Source organism: Ostrea edulis, chromosome 2, assembly GCF_947568905.1.
Source record: "Ostrea edulis chromosome 2, xbOstEdul1.1, whole genome shotgun sequence".
NCBI lineage: Eukaryota > Metazoa > Mollusca > Bivalvia > Ostreida > Ostreidae > Ostrea > Ostrea edulis.
Window position 1 is genome coordinate 54,403,923 of NC_079165.1, and position 18,078 is coordinate 54,422,000.

The following is an 18,078-nucleotide window of genomic DNA, read 5'->3' on the forward strand; positions in this document are numbered from 1 at the left end:
TACATAAACAAATAACACACAAAAACGACAAGTATCGATAAACTACATTGGTGAGAAGAGTGATACACTATTGAACTGAGTGATAAAAATGGTGGAGGTTACGTTGTAAAGCGTGTTTACTGACTATCAGTTAGTCAGTAAACACGCTTTACAACGTAACCACCACCATTTTTATCACTCAGTACAATAGTGTATCACTCTTCTCACCAATGTAGTTTATCCATACTTGTCGTTTTTGTGTGTTATTTGTTTATGTAATTTATGTCTCTTGATAAAGACGCGGGTTGCGTCGAAAATTTGAGTTTTAAATAACCAACAGTGTCGTGGCCTTTTCAGTGCTTATATATATATATATATATATATATATATATATAATGCTCCATGTTCATTCATTCCAGAGATAATTCTTGAGGCAAATCCTTACAACTTAGCTTGCAATCTGAGAAAAATTTCAGGATCTACGTAAACATCACCACTTTTCAAGCAACTTACTGAATGAGAAACTTTTGAAAGTATTGGAGAATGGTTTTGGCCCAATGAACTGTCCAACCGGCATGTTTGATGAGAAGGAATTGTAGCTGTTAGAATGAAAAAGAATGTAATCTAATTGTTACACACACAAATTGTCTTATTTTCATTTCCCATCACTATTCACAAGAATGAATAATGTTTGAGCAAAATCTGTTTTCAAATTACCACAAAATTCCAGCTTCCTGAAACACTGTGACTTCTCTGCACTGAATTGCATAGTACGTGAATCTCTGGACGGTCTTCTGCACTGTATCTCCTTTTCTGAGTCTCACAGAACCCTGAAAGACAATTAATATGAAATTATGCAAGCATCGAAGTTGCAAGTCTTCAAAATAAAGTAAATAAAATAAAGTCCAGACTAAAACACGATATTGATACTTATAGACCCAGACAACCCAAAACTTGCCTATTTTTCTTCCTGTACATATGCTTAACAGTCGTATTTAACTTACCAGTGGGTCACTTAGTCTTATTTTAATTTTGTCTTTTGCTCTTACTGGAGTGTCAGCTTCTATAACGAAAGAAAATCGAGATTCAATTACCATCCTGAACATAAAGAGTCGTCAGCTTTGTAATAGGATTTTCTTGACGTGATTATGCGCAACACTTGGTTTACTACGTATACATGTGCAATGTTGGCATTTATGACGACCGTCTAAGGTTAAAACCAGTCAACCAAATAAATTTGAAATCACATTCTCATGATGTGGTGGTAATCTGTTTTTTATCTTTAAGTCTTTTATGTTTAGTTGATGAATTTAACCTTGTTCAGGATATGCATACCTTTGATAATATCCTCTATGTATGTTTTCAGATTCTGTGGCTCTGCCTCTTTTATGGAACTGGGCATTCCTGGGGCAGCTAAGATCACTGTTCCCTCTTGAACACTGTCAAAGAAAACATTTGATTAACTCGAAACTAAAGATGTATGGCAAATCATGTTGACCAGCATTTGAAATTCGATTCTTACCTATTATCTTTTATTCTTACTTCACACTTTTTATTGCATGACACAGAAAAATTTGAATACTTTTATAATACAGCTCTGCATATATATGAAATGATGTATTTTCACCTGTTTAATATGTATTTTTAACTTTTTATGTCCGTTGGATGGGACGTTATAGGTTCAAGGATCACAACCCCCTAGGCACGCAAATGACCGTTTTCCCCGATTTTCGAACAAGAGTAAGGTCACTGGGGGCCATCTGGGAAACTCAAACACTCACAACAAAACATGTTTCAATTAATTAACCGCCGTAAAATGGCCAAAATATTGCCAAAACGGCATAAAACCACAATCAATCAATCAATCTATTGCATGAATTCTTACAATGGACTGACAAGAATCTCCATATCAGCTATCTCAGTGGTTCATATCGTATGGGGATTAGTCTGTGCTTAATAATACTGAAATTTCAGCAAGGGGATTACCTGGGCATAGAATGGACATCCCATCTATTGGAGGTAAATAACTTTTATCTGAACCCTTGTAGTTCCTCGGGCAGATACAGATTGTGAAAGTCATGAATTTCAAATAGATGGAATGTCCATATATTATACCAATGACACCTTAGTAATACAGGTAAATAGCAAAATCTCCACTCAATATATAATAATACAGGTATATAGCAAAATCTCCACTCAATGTATAGTAATACATAGCAAAATCTCCACTCAATGTATAGTAATACATAGCAAAATCTCCACTCAATGTATAGTAATAATATAGGTACATAGCAAAATCTCCACTCAATGCATAGTAATACATAGAAAAATCTCCACTCAATGTATAGTAATACAAGTATATAGCAATATATCCACTCAATGTATAGTAACATAGGTATATAGCAAAATCTCCACTCAATGTATAACAATACAGGTATATAGCAAAATCTCCACTCAATGTATAGTAATACAGGTATATAGCAAAATCTCCACTCAATGTATAGTAACATAGGTATATAGCAAAATCTCCACTCAATGTATAGTAATATATAGCAAAATCTCCACTCAATGTATAGTAATACATAGCAAAATCTCCACTCAATGTATAGTAATACATAGCAAAATCTCCACTCAATGTATAGTAATAATATAGGTATATAGCAAAATCTCCACTCAATGTATAGTAATACATAGCAAAATCTCCACTCAATGTATAGTAATACATAGCAAAATCTCCACTCAATGTATAGTAACATAGGTATATAGCAAAATCTCCACTCAATGTATAGTAACATAGGTATATAGCAAAATCTCCACTCAATGTATAGTAATACAGGTATATAGCAAAATCTCCACTCAATGTATAGTAACATAGGTATATAGCAAAATATCCACTCAATGTATAGTAATAATATAGGTATATAACAAAATCTCCACTCAATGTATAGTAATACATAGCAAAATCTCCACTCCATGTATAGTAATACATAGCAAAATCTCCACTCAATGTATAGTAATATATAGCAAAATCTCCACTCAATGTATAGTAATACATAGCAAAATCTCCACTCAATGTATAGTAATACATAGCAAAATCTCCACTCAATGTATAGTAATAATATAGGTACATAGCAAAATCTCCACTCAATGTATAGTAATACATAGCAAAATCTCCACTCAATGTATAGTAATAATATAGGTACATAGCAAAATCTCCACTCAATGTATAGTAATACATAGCAAAATCTCCACTCAATGTATAGTAACATAGGTATATAGCAAAATCTCCACTCCATGTATAGTAATACATAGCAAAATCTCCACTCAATGTATAATAATATAGGTATATAGCAAAATCTCCACTCAATGTATAGTAATATATAGCAAAATCTCCACTCAATGTATAGTAATATATAGCAAAATCTCCACTCAATGTATAGTAATACAGGTATATAGCAAAATCTCCACTCAATGTATAGTAACATAGGTATATAGCAAAATCTCCACTCAATGTATAGTAATACAAGTATATAACAAAATATCCACTCAATGTATAGTAACATAGGTATATAGCAAAATCTCCACTCCATGTATAGTAATACAGGTATATAGCAAAATCTCCACTCAATGTATAGTAACATAGGTATATAGCAAAATCTCCACTCAATGTATAGTAATAATACAGGTATATAGCAAAATCTCCACTCAATGTATAGTAATACATAGCAAAATCTCCACTCCATGTATAGTAATACATAGCAAAATCTCCACTCAATGTATAGTAATACATAGCAAAATCTCCACTCAATGTATAGTAATAATATAGGTATATAGCAAAATCTCCACTCAATGTATAGTAATACATAGCAAAATCTCCACTCAATGTATAATAATACATAGCAAAATATCCACTCAATGTATAGTAATAATACAGGTATATAGCAAAATCTCCACTCAATGTATAGTAATACATAGCAAAATCTCCACTCAATGTATAGTAATACATAGCAAAATCTCCACTCAATGTATAGTAATACATCGCAAAATCTCCACTCAATGTATAGTAATAATATAGGTATATAGCAAAATCTCCACTCAATGTATAGTAATACATAGCAAAATCTCCACTCAATGTATAATAATACATAGCAAAATCTCCACTCAATGTATAGTAATAATATAGGTATATAGCAAAATCTCCACTCAATGTATAGTAATACATAGCAAAATCTCCACTCAATGTATAATAATACATAGCAAAATCTCCACTCAATGTATAGTAATACATAGCAAAATCTCCACTCAATGTATAGTAATAATATAGGTACATAGCAAAATCTCCACTCAATGTATAGTAATACATAGCAAAATCTCCACTCAATGTATAGTAACATAGGTATATAGCAAAATCTCCACTCAATGTATAGTAATACATAGCAAAATCTCCACTCAATGTATAATAATACAGGTATATAGCAAAATTTCCACTCAATGTATAGTAACGTAGGTATATAGCAAAATCTCCACTCAATGTATAGTAATATATAGCAAAATCTCCACTCAATGTATAGTAATACAGGTATATAGCAAAATCTCCACTCAATGTATAGTAACATAGGTATATAGCAAAATCTCCACTCAATGTATAGTAATACAAGTATATAGCAAAATATCCACTCAATGTATAGTAACATAGGTATATAGCAAAATCTCCACTCAATGTATAGTAATACAGGTATATAGCAAAATCTCCACTCAATGTATAGTAACATAGGTATATAGCAAAATATCCACTCAATGTATAGTAATATAGGTATATAGCAAAATCTCTATTCATTGTATAGTAATACAGGTATATAGCAAAATCTCCACTCAATGTATAGTAACATAGGTATATAGCAAAATATCCACTCAATGTATAGTAATATAGGTATATAGCAAAATCTCTATTCATTGTATAGTAATACAGGTATATAGCAAAATCTCCACTCAATGTATAGTAATACATCGCAAAATCTCCACTCAATGTATAATAATACAGGTATATAGCAAAATATCCACTCAATGTAGAGTAACGTAGGTATATAGCAAAATCTCCACTCAATGTATAGTAATGCATAGCAAAATCTCCACTCAATGTATAGTAATACAGGTATATAGCAAAATCTCCACTCAATGTATAGTAACATAGGTATATAGCAAAATCTCCACTCAATGTATAGTAATACATAACAAAATCTCCACTCAATGTATAATAATACAGGTATATAGCAAAATCTCCACTCAATGTATAGTAATATATAGCAAAATCTCCACTCAATATAGCAAAATCTCCACTCAATGTATAGTAATATATAGCAAAATCTCCACTCAATGTATATTACATAACAAAATCTCCACTCAATGTATAATAATACAGGTATATAGCAAAATCTCCACTCAATGTATAGTAATATATAGCAAAATCTCCACTCAATGTATAATATTAAATAACAAAATCTCCACTCAATGTATAATAATACAGGTATATAGCAAAATCTCCACTCAATGTATAGTAATATATAGCAAAATCTCCACTCAATGTATAATATTACATAGCAAAATCTCCACTCAATGTATAGTAATACATAGCAAAATCTCCACTCAAAGTATAGTAATAATATAGGTACATAGCAAAATCTCCACTCAATGCATAGTAATACAGAGAAAAATCTCCACTCAATGTATAGTAATACAAGTATATAGCAAAATCTCCACTCAATGTATAGTAATACATAGCAAAATCTCCACTCAATGTATAGTAACATAGGTACATAGCAAAATCTCCACTCAATGTATAGTAATACAAGTGTATAGCAAAATCTCCACTCAATGTATAGTAACATAGGTATATAGCAAAATCTCCACTCAATGTATAGTAATACAGGTATATAGCAAAATATCCACTTAATGTATAGTAACATAGGTATATAGCAAAATATCCACTCAATGTATAGTAATATATAGTAAAATCTCCACTCAATGTATAGTAACATAGGTATATAGTAAAATCTCCACTCAATGTATAGTAATACATAGCAAAATCTCCACTCAATGTATAATAATACAGTATATAGCAAAAACTAAACTTTGCTATTAATATGATTGTTATAACAAGTAATTTGTAATAATACATAAAAGATTTGTTATATTGAAAACTTTTGTCTATTTATAATTCTTTTTAAAATGTGTTGACTGACTTGAAGGTACCGTCTTTGTTAGTTAGCAAAGTAGTGGTGTAACAAAGACAGAATCTGCCTGCTGTTGGGGACTAAACCCAGGACCTCTACAAACAATAGGAAAGCCATATAGTTGTGTTACCATGCCGGTATGCAATCTATTCTTACTTACTTTTTCAGACATATTGGTGGGCAAAGTCCTGAATGTACTGTGATTTCAAACTCATCATATGTCATTGGGTTCAAGTTTATCGGAGGAACATCTTTGACTTTGTTAAACAAAACAGGCAATGGCCTCAATTCACTGCGTAAATTCTGGAATATAGTTCATGAAAAATACAAATATTAATATGCACTTCATCTGCATTTTTCATTCACTTCTCAAGAGAACTGAGTACTTTGTGATGATTTATTTCTATGATCAGAGAATCTCAGTTACTGAAATAAACCATTCCTTTAAGGCAGTCCTTCCTTCCCCTAATCAATTTCTTAGACATTAAAATTTACAAATACAAGCAGTTTTAAGGGAATATAGTTTTAGAATAAACATAATTCTTCATGCTAGCTAGTGCAACAGATCAATTTCGTAATCATATCTTTTTAAAAGATCAACATTGACTATCAGCATACACGATTCCTTACCCACATATCCTTGGCACAGTTAAAACAGATTCCACAATCGACACATCCTGTTTGATTTGTCTTACAACCGCATTCTCTCAAGTAACTTCCCATGATACCATTCCATGCACAGTTATCTCCCTTCTCACAACAACGATTGCAGAGAGTGCAAACCGACTGCACTTGTCGGACATTTGGAAATGGTGTCCAGTTGTGTATGCAACCAAAGGAAACATTCACTACAACAATGACATTGGAATAGTAATAGTTACTGTGTTGTGACCTCTAAAACTGATATAAATAGATATCCCATTCATTTCAACCACAAAAATTTTACCAAGAGGCCCATTCAGTGTATAGTAATACAGGTATACAGCAAAATCTCCACACAATGTATAGTAATATATAGCAAAATCTCCACTCAATGTATAATAATATAGGTATATAGCAAAATCTCCACTCAATGTACAGTAACATAGGTATATAGCAAAATCTCCACTAAGTGTATAGTAATACAGGTATATAGCAAAATCTCCACTCAATGTATAGTAATACATAGCAAAATCTCCACTCAATGTATAATAATATAGGTATATAGCAAAATCTCCACTCAATGTATAGTAATATATAGCAAAATCTCCACTCAATGTATAGTAATACAGGTATATAGCAAAATCTCCATTCAATGTATAGTAATACAGGTATATAGCAAAATATCCACTCAATGTATAGTAACATAGGTATATAGCAAAATCTCCACTCAATGTATAGTAACATAGGTATATAGTAAAATCTCCATTCAATGTATAATAATACAGGTATATGGCATGTAAAGAATGTATTTTTACTAAACAAGCCACAAAGATTTTGGTCCCTACACTCAGGTCCTAAGGGTACAGTGACCATAAAATTCACAATTTTAATTCCCCTTACCTTAAAGGTATGTGTGTCGTATTCAATAGTACATGTATTTTGTTTGATGTCAAAAACTAGTCCAACGTTTTGTGAGTATGATAAACTAAGAAAAATAATACGATTTGACAATTTCGACAAATCATATACTGGTATTAAAGGAGTACTGGTCTACTCAATGTAAGGAGAAAATGATTTTCTAGTCATAATGTTTATTGAGGTTGTGAACAAGCGCACGAGAAAAATATTTATTTATTAGAAACATTATGGGAGTTGCGGTATACAGTTGTACTGAACGGTGAATTTATGTTTAACATAAAATTCAACTCCTCTTCTTTTGCTCAAAGTGATTCTCTCTACCCTGTTTTCCATTTGTCTGTATTGCTAAATGTGTCCCGTCAACAGCCTGCAGGTCATGCACACTTTAACATTGCCTTGTGGTTGTTTACTTTCAAAATTCTGTGTGCAACATCACATGATCATAAATATTTTGAAATGGGGTGTTCCTATCCAACTTGAAGAATACATAATTAAAATGAAATTAGCTTGATTACTTCTTAATCTGATTGAGTTAAATTGCATAGTTTGCACAAAGTGTATAACTTTAACTTGATATAAAATACATGCTTTTTATTCCTACGGTGATATCCAAAGAATACAGCATATATAGCTTTTTAAAAGATGTTCCATATCAAATTTGATAAAAAAAAAAAATGGCCATGTATTTTCAATTGAGAAGCTAATTATGTTCAAACGTTTATGTATGATGGAGAAATACCATCCACAATAGGTCACCTGAGAAACTCAGATGACCTAAAAATGCAATGGCTATACTGTAGATATTGTCCTACATGTAGTAGTTACCCCATATGATATTGTTGGTTATGTGCAGATACCCGATGGGTGTGGCCATAATGACACGAGGGAGCATAGTTCCCGAGTGTCATTATGACCACGCCCATCGGGTATCTGCACATAATCAATATTATATGGGGTAAGTGACTTGTACCATAGTTTACTATTATTCGTTATATTTTATCATAGCTTTCGGAAGCGCGGTCACCTGTTTACAATAAGATGTCAATTGTTATGTATTTAAATTACACTTTGTACACCATATATTTCTATCATAATGTCATTTGACTTTCTATCACCGAAAAATGTATGTTCATTAATTGTTTTTAAAAAGCCGTTTTTAAAGTGCATATAAATGTTTGGACTGTTGGTTTTGATATTTTTATTTAACATTTACGCATTCTCCGACTTTTAGTACCGGCATTGGCTTTAAGAATTGAAATTTAAAAATTCAAATAAAATTCTTAGAACCCATATTCATGCATTTTTCTGTTTAAAAATTTAGCAATATATTCAACTGATGATGGTGGTTACTCTTTTGAAAATCCTATTTGATATCCTTCATTCTAATACATATTTTTACATGTATATACAATAGATTTAAAAAAAATGGTGAAACATAAGAGAGAAAAAATTAAGAATTGTAAGACGCGAAACCATAAAAGAAACACAAGTCTGATTCACTCTGTCCGCTAAACAAGTTTATCTCTCAAACGCATTCTTATCACATGACTGGGTCTTTTATAAAACTCTTTATAAATGCTACCCGTATTTCTACGTACACGTGTTTCTCGACTTGAGGAGAATGTGGAAATAGAAAGTCTTTGGGACGAGACCACTGACGATATTATCTTGTATCAAGGTTTAAGTGAGATTCAGTGCGAATATCTACAATGTATTTGGAGAACTTAGTCCGAGTCAGTTATCCGTGTTTGATATGTGCAATTTTGATCTGGAGGAACGTCATACAATGGACAGTGATGTTGTTGTTTTTTTCTTTCGAGAATGTGGGCGGGGTTTGAAGAAAAGTGTGGGTTATGTACAGATAACCCACACTTTTAACAAAAGAAAGCACGCCAAACTATGGTACAATTTGCCATTACAATACACATGCATCATAACCTATGCTATGACAAATATCCCTTTCCATGGATGTTCTTTCAAAGTCATACCAAGATTTGTGGGATGATTTTGTGTGGCACATCTTAAAATACTGTAGATTGGGAATTTTTTAGCAAGACCCTATTTTTGTGAGATTGACCCTTGATGATTTATCTAGAGAGAGCTTGGGAGCATTAATGTCTTATTTTAGCTACATTTTTCCTCACGGTTTAAGTGTGTCATTAAACAGAAGATTCCAAGAAAACACATGTTCCTATAGCCATACCCATGTGCATTTATCTAATTATGACATCACAAAATGTGTCATTACAATAGTTTTCTTTATGTACTTGTGGAAAACATGAAGATGAAATCATTATTTATTTACATGTCCTTGGTATTTGAGAAGCCAGAAATATTCCTTTTAATGGCATACATGTATTTGGAATAAGCAACTTGCATATAGTCCATACTCATGGGGCGACAATTTCCTTAGTAATAGTGAAAACGAAGATTCATTTACTATCATACAAGCATTAATCAACATAGCAGTAGTTTTGATTAATTAGTATATATTATTACTTTGTTTTTCTTTAAGCGAACAACATGCACTAGATTATATTTACATTTACAATGACTGTTTTACCATGCATACCAAAATAGATTGTTATATACATATGGGAGAGAGCATTCTCGGTTTTAAGAACTTGTGCTCAATCCCTTTGCAAATTCAGTTACAATAAAATATGTTCAAACCAACCAATAGAGTTTTCTTAATATGATACAAAAAGAGCCATTTATCAACAGTTTTTGAACATTTTTTAACTAGCCACATGCAAACAACACAATGTACTTCTTTAATTCTTAGATTTGTTTTGATCAAAATCTTATAGGAACAGCTTAAAATTTTTCTTGATTTTGAAGAAAATGCAAACTTTGATTTCCTTATGAAGTCATTCTTGAATTGAACAACTCCCAGTACTCTAAGACTATTACTTATTACATATCTCATAGAGTAAAGGCAAAGGATTTGACCCACAAACCACCAACTATGGCCTAGTCTTAAAAATGATTGATTTTGATATGAAATATTACCAAGGATTTGTGCTATTTGTAATCGTTTTTCTTTTCTTTATATATTTCATAGTATTTAAATACCATGTCTTCAAAATTAGGGCATTTTTTGTCACTAGCTGTCTTCAATGTAACGTCAAAGTTGTGTAAGTGCTGATCTCTTTCATTATATCAGTATATATATGTAATATATACAGCACCTCACATATACAAAATTTACAAACAGCACATTATGTATAAAAGAATTGAATATTCTCTCTGATAACATTTTCTATTAATATTCCCACAGAGTTTGATACATATGTACACTTATTCAACACCGTGTATAGGTAGATCGATATTACCGACAGTGTATTGAAGTATGTCACAGTATTAGTATTTTGACTGTCATTTGCATAATACTTCATGGAACTTTTTATTATTTCATCCTAGCGTGAACTAATATTTAACATCTCATTCAACAATTATGCATTTTAAATATATGATGTAAATGCTAATGTTTCGCTTTAAAATTGCCCGAAAAGTAGGGCAACGAATTAAAAGGATACCGTGTTATGACGCTTCCTGTTAGCTCGAATTTTTTCGCATTTCTATAACAGATGCATGTGAACGCAGCTGATACGGCATCTGATCGCGTAGCATTCATTACATTGCAAATGAATAGTAGATTAGCAGTGAAGAGGTTATCGAGACTTTGGTGGAACAACCAGTATGCAGAAGCAACTAATGATCATGATGTAAGTGAATTTATTCAATAACAATTAGGCCTAGTGAAATACGAAAGTTTGCGCGATTTTCACTATCAGATCAATCATGCCCTATATATTTCGGATTTTTTTTTTAAAGTTTGGCATGTGTCATATATTGGGTAAAATTTGTAATCGTTACTCCTACATAACATCCCCTACTTATTTGCAACAAGTTACTGCATGATTGAGGGGGGGGGGGGGGGGGGTTATAAAATATGAATCCTCTTTGAAATCACATTTGCAGTCGCTCTGATAAAGATTGGTAATCAATACATCGTTTGAAATACACACTTATTTTTATATTGTTTCCCACAATCCAGAAGATATGTCCACTGTGGTTTAATGTACATATGATATATGTACACTGTATATGTTGCATAGCATTGCTGCCATGGATGAACTATAAATGTGCCAAGTACACAGGAACCTTTATTGGTAAAGCTAGGACTGTTGTCTTGTGTATTATGATAAGTCTATCAAAAAGATTCCATATTCCAGATACTATGTTACAGTTGGGGCAAGTTCAACTGTCGGTCCTGGTGATGGTCATGCAGACTGTACTTAAGTAATGTAAACTAGTGTTGGGAATAGACATGCACATTGGGCATGAATAACTTGGGTATCCGACGATGATAAATGGGCAGTAGTTATAATTTCACCCGCCAATCATCATGAATATTTTATCCTTTCCTGTTACATGTACTTCACCTAATAATGATATCATATTTCAGCATCTATTGTAGATGTAGATGACTAAAGGCATTGGTCAAGTGATCTTGTTACAAACTTGCACAACTTGATATCTATATTTTAGGACATGTTAAAAAATAATCCATTATTTCATAGTTTGCAAACTAAGAAATAATGGATTATTTTTTAACATCCCCTAAAATATAGATATCAAGTTGTGCAATTCTCCATGGAGAATTAAATTCAATATATATATAATATATACTGTTATCAAGCATTGCAAAAATGTTTTCAATAATTATGACAATAGTCATCTCGTCTTTCATATGAAATCAGTTAATATTATTTGGCAAATACATCAAAGTAAAGGTTCCCAATCTTTCACTTAAATCAGACTGCATTCTTTGAAATATAAAATGTACCCCAATGTGAGCAACTGAAATTGCCAAATATCACATCTGATAAATGTAAAATGTATTGCAATGCTTGCTTAACAATTATGATAAACTGACAAAGTAGATCTGGATAAGAGTATGAAAATTGTTTTAATTACTCATGTTAATATAAAAATAATTGATTGTATCATCTTATGATCACAAAGTGAGATGAAGGAATCTTCCAAATAAATATAAGTTGAATATATAGGAAATAATGATGTTTGAAATAAAAACAACTTATAAGATGATACAAAATCTCTCTCTCTCTCTCTGCAATCAATATCTTCTCTCTCTCTCTCTCTCTCTCTCTCTCTCTCTCTCTCTCTCTCTCAGCAATCAATATCTTCTTCTCTGGTACAACTGTTTTACTCTTCTATTTCACTGCCTTCACTGGAACTCTCAGACTCATCAACCAAAGTGGCATCTTCCAGAAACTCCCCCCAATCACGCACACCTATTCGCCCCGCTGGTTGGTGCCGTGCATACCCCACATACCATAGAATGGCTGCAATGTGTGCACACATGCCAACAACACGAGCACCAGCCTTACACTTACAATACCATGCAATTATTGCACCCTCTGCATACTTTATCCACAGAAGGTAGGACCTGGATGACACATGACGACTCTGCATTCTGATTCGTACTAGACCTGGCTCCTCCTTGTGGACATGAATGGCACAATCTCCTTCAATATGTTCCTGGGCATAGCTTGGGGATAATTTCAGCTGGTACGTGCCACATGTCAGAGACCTCAGTTGCTCTTCATCCAGGTTTGGAAAGTCAGTGATATCATCCATTTCCTCCCAACAAGCTGATCGTCTTTCCAATTTGTTTTCTTCAACATGCTGCCGAAGGGTGTTGATTTGCTTTGATAAGTAAATCATTTTTGTACCAAGGATCTGGTCATCTTCAGCATTACCATTAGAAATACTTTTCAAGTACCTATAATGATAAATCAAGCATAACCTGAATATAAACATTCTGGGTTTTTTAAGTATCAATATACTTAGTGTATCTAATTACTTAGGTAATGGTATTATGATTTCATTTTAATTTCATCTCTTTACAGGATTTCATTGTGAGATGCATGTTTATTTGCAAGTTATTGGAATTGATTATAATATACCTGTTACTGATGGCACAAACAATCCTAACAAAATCTCCAATGTACGGAACCTGGCTCGTTGGCAGGATTTTCCCAAGGTAACGCCATTGCTTTATCCTACCATTCGCTGACTCAACCACCCATCTTATCTGTGATTTTAAAATATGTTTACATAAATATATTATGAAGATATATTTTTCTGTAACTAAGTTCTTTGCATTGCAAAATAAACCTAAAATTCACATGAAAAATAAGACTTACCTTTGTCACTAATCGACTAATATTTGCACTTTCAGTTGACATCTGCCTGTCTCCATGAGCCATAAAGGATGGCATCTGTGCCTTGATACCTAGTTCCTCCAAGTAATCCAAGGAGTCTCTGAAACCACGGTCCACCACAAATACATCATCCTCGCAAACCCATCCCTGTATGTCATCGATATTTCTTTTCAAAATGTGGTTGAGTATGGAGGCATCATTGTTTTTTGCAATATAAGGGCCTAATACAGAAACAAAGTAGCCTGTCGATGACACAATGACCATAGGTTTCACAAGTGGCCTGCCTTTGTGGAGACTGTAGGATTGACGTTGAAATCTAAAATTACCACTTTTGTTGATGTAGATGTACGTCCCATCCAATATAAGTATGGCTTGCTGAGTTGTGTCATCACCAAAAAGTGTCTGGGCAAGGGGTCGCGTATGCTTATTGATTATCTCCTCTCGCGTTATGTGACCAAATCCAAGGTTTTCTGTGACAAAACCTCCAGTCATCAATATATTGCGGACAGCTCGCACACTTCTTTGTATACTGGATTTGGAAATATTAAACAATGTGGACAAAATCTTGTTTGACTCCCCTCCTCTCAATTTTAGCAAAAAGATTGCAAGGCTGGTTCTGGTAGTTCTAGCAGGAGTTATTTTGATTTTCCCCTCGATAAACAGCATCATGTCATTGAAAGAAGCTTTTGATATCCCCAGGAGATCTACATATTCAGTGTCTGTAAGATTTTCACTGTCAAAATCTAGCCTTGCTTTCTCACTTCGTATAATCTCAGTTCTTAAGAACTTGATCAGCTCAGTTATTGAAGTTTTATTGAACTTTGTTGTTCTCGCTGTTGGGTTCAAACTTTCAATGTCTCTCTGCAGGTGTTTTGGGCAGCAACGAGCTCCAGCAGGAATTATGACTTCTTTGGTGATAAAGATTCAATGACGAAATCCCACTGGAACCACAACTAGCTTTGGTCCTGGCCTTTTGCAGATGCAACATGCAGCATGTCCTCTTGATGTGCAAGGAAAAGGAAGAGTTACTGATGGTGGACTGAACTGAGGTGTTAAAGTTGTAGATGATGTTGATGGTGCGGATTCACCTTGACAATCTGTCGTGCTCGCCATGCTATGACCTTTGCGTTTTATGTGACGTGCACACATGCACCTACATCTGTTGCATAGGAAGTCATCGTCACCTGGTGTTCTCCCAGATAGTTTGGAGATAACGACTCTGTATTTTCTTGCAATGCTGTATCTGTCTTTCTGTCGTACCACGCGTGGACAATTACAACAGTTGTAAGATTTCTTACCAGCCATCTGAAATGTCAAATAAAATCTGTTTCATTTTACATATTTTTTCTCTATGTTACTTTACAGGAGGGGGGGGGGGTTTCCACCCCCACCCCACCCCCCCCCCCCCTTTTTCTTATAGCAAGTATGACCTATAAAAGTAAAAAAGTTAAAAACCCTCAAAATCCTAGAGCTTTGGAAGGCTTTGCCCACTGAACTCCCACCAGGGCTTTGCTTTAAACTAACTAAAGGCCTTAATGATTAATGTTAATTGAATTAATTGTTCAAACTACCCTTTTCCATCAATTAGATTTAAAAATATATCCACCTACTCAGGAAAGAGATGTTTCATATATTTAATTTGTTCTTGAAAATTATTGATTAATATTCTGTCCATATTTCCTTTCAGGTACTCAAATGCATGCATTAATTATTTGCATTTTTGTAATTTTCTTTGAAATTATAATTATAGTTACCAAAGAAAAAAAAAACAAGAAGACAAAACTGCAGATTTTTTGTTTTACATGTTACAACACACTATATAATTATACAGTATCATATTGCACAATTATTTTGTTAAATACATTTTTTTCAGCAGGGGGATCTGTCCGTGTGATTCATACAGATTTATCGCCCTTTATGGTGATTACATAGTCTTTCAATAAAGAATATTTTACATAGTTGTCATGTAATTTTTTTTTTTAATGTACAAGATATTATTATAAACCTTTTTATACACCAAAAGTTGATTTTAGTCAATGTGTTATACATGCGGATATATAAAATTTGATTTTACATTTTACTAACTCGTAACGATAAATTCATGTGAAGTATATTAACAAATTGCGTCATAGATTAGGATCCGCGGCGGAAGTTATAAAGAAATTAAAAAAAAATTGAGCATGACATATTTTGGAAGTTTGTAACTCAGAGTAGTGTAGTATTAAAGTGACAGTAATGTACAACAACATTCTCGGAATGTATTACGTTCGACATGCTGCATAATGTCGCTGAATTTGGTTAGGGAGATCGTATATATAGGCCTATATTTTAAGATAATAAATTCAATAGGAACGCAGTGCATTTAATGATGTAATCATTCTAAATTAGAAAAATTATATTTATTCTTAGCGATATGATAGGCTCTGTATATTACTTCTACTAACAAATGTAAGGCTAATACATAGATGTGGGAAAAATATTTATCAACTTAACCCAGAATATTAAATGAACTATAAACATCTCCTTCACCTGACAGTGTAAATGTAAGACATTTTGAATAGTCTCATTATTTAGTATAATCTATCAATGAACTTACCTTGAAAGTGGATTGCGGATTGCACCGTGTTAATCAGTTGCTGTGAAATGCATCGCTGTTTCTATAGACGCGACGACGCCGATGACCAGACGACAGTTTTAGCGCTTACCGCTAATTCTTAATTAATTTAATTTCGATATAGCGGGTTCCTGACGGCATTTTTTTTTCACTCAAAACTATTTTCAAATGTTTGAATTTTCATATTCTAATTTAATATTTTGCCGTCGATAACCCGATATTAAATAAATTTGAGCTCAAGGTTGACTAAATCGGCGATTTTCCCGGAAATATATAGTCTTTTGTTGATTTTAGCACTTAGTGTACTATTACCAGCATCCGGTCATGTTTAAGCCCCCCATCGTTGAACGGTATCTGTCCTATACAGAAGAAATAAACACTCAGATTTATTACAAATCAGTGTTTATTTTTTCCACATTCGCTAGGCCATAAACAGCCAATGCCGGGTCGAATCCTTTCAGTATCAAATGAAGACTCAAAATATTTTGGGCCAAATTGCTATTGTCCTTACTTTTATCATTAAAGCTGTTGATACGGTTATACTGTACACAGGGTTATTTCTGCCCCATACTATTTTCACCCTTCTACACTTGCAGACGGTTATAACACAGAAAATGGTTTTGCCCATTCTTAAATTTGCCCACTGACGAAGATGAAGGGGACAAACATAAAACGGGCAAATATTTCCCTGTATACAGCATAAGCAGCAAATTTCACAAGTTCTTTAAACCTGTGTATCACACTAAAATAAAAGTCTCATTTTAATGTACCCAGAAATCCATCTTATATCTCATATCTAAAACAGAAAATATATTTCCTTTACATCAAAAACCTCTTTCACTGCTGTTGTACAGTTTCATTTATCATAAAACAGATAAAAACTACTTCATTTATCATTTATCATTCTATTTCATCGTCTTATTTATGCTAACAACAAAATTTGGTATTTTATTTTAACGAAAGTACAGACAAGATTTTTTTGCATCACATACCTTGACCCAGGGGGTAACTCTGAGTGATGAGAGGAAGTAGTCCCTGCCACTGGATGATCCGATCAATGAAGTCAGTGTACAAAGACATCACACGGAATGTGTAATCCCCAACATAACTCTCTGTTAGCTCATTCAGAAGATCTGTTTTCTTATCAGGTATGTAACATTTGGACTCCACAGAGAGCACTTTTTTATCTGCAGAAAAGATGTTAAATTTTCAAATTTAGTCAAAATATAATGTATTGCTTTCATTTTGTATCATTTGTACTGGCACCCAGCACAAATCTAATACAAACCAATGCATGTAACAGTTTGTGTCTGTAGTTCTGCTTCTATATAGCATGTTTCACATGTATAATGTTTGTTTTGCTGGGTGTTATTTTCTCCAGATTTTTTCTCTTTGAATGTTATTTTTCTGCAAACATTAAATATTAGGATAATATTCATGC

At 33.0% G+C, this 18,078-nt stretch overlaps 1 protein-coding gene and 1 long non-coding RNA gene across 5 annotated transcripts in view; one reads left to right on the top strand and one right to left on the bottom strand.

Moving 5' to 3' along the window:
* The window catches only part of LOC125679294 (uncharacterized), a 280,879-nt gene that overhangs the window by 157,013 nt on the left and 105,788 nt on the right, over positions 1 to 18,078 (bottom strand). The window contains exons 27-33 of the mRNA XM_056154454.1: positions 17,630 to 17,824; positions 6,840 to 7,057; positions 6,370 to 6,512; positions 1,315 to 1,418; positions 984 to 1,042; positions 697 to 809; positions 493 to 578 (exon numbers count right to left, since the gene is read on the bottom strand). Of these exons, the coding sequence (XP_056010429.1) occupies positions 493 to 578; positions 697 to 809; positions 984 to 1,042; positions 1,315 to 1,418; positions 6,370 to 6,512; positions 6,840 to 7,057; positions 17,630 to 17,824 (918 nt within the window). The remainder of the gene's footprint in view (positions 1 to 492; positions 579 to 696; positions 810 to 983; positions 1,043 to 1,314; positions 1,419 to 6,369; positions 6,513 to 6,839; positions 7,058 to 17,629; positions 17,825 to 18,078) is intronic.
* LOC125666811 (uncharacterized) lies at positions 11,483 to 15,328 on the top strand. Of its 4 annotated transcripts, none has more exons than XR_008800057.1 (3): positions 11,483 to 11,497; positions 13,236 to 13,842; positions 14,041 to 14,172. It is a non-coding gene; the product is annotated as an uncharacterized LOC125666811 (long non-coding RNA). The 4 variants fall into 4 exon arrangements; XR_008800058.1 differs by lacking the exon at positions 11,483 to 11,497 and having other exon boundaries at positions 13,236 to 13,367; positions 13,709 to 13,842; XR_008800056.1 differs by lacking the exon at positions 11,483 to 11,497 and having other exon boundaries at positions 13,379 to 13,514; positions 13,709 to 13,842.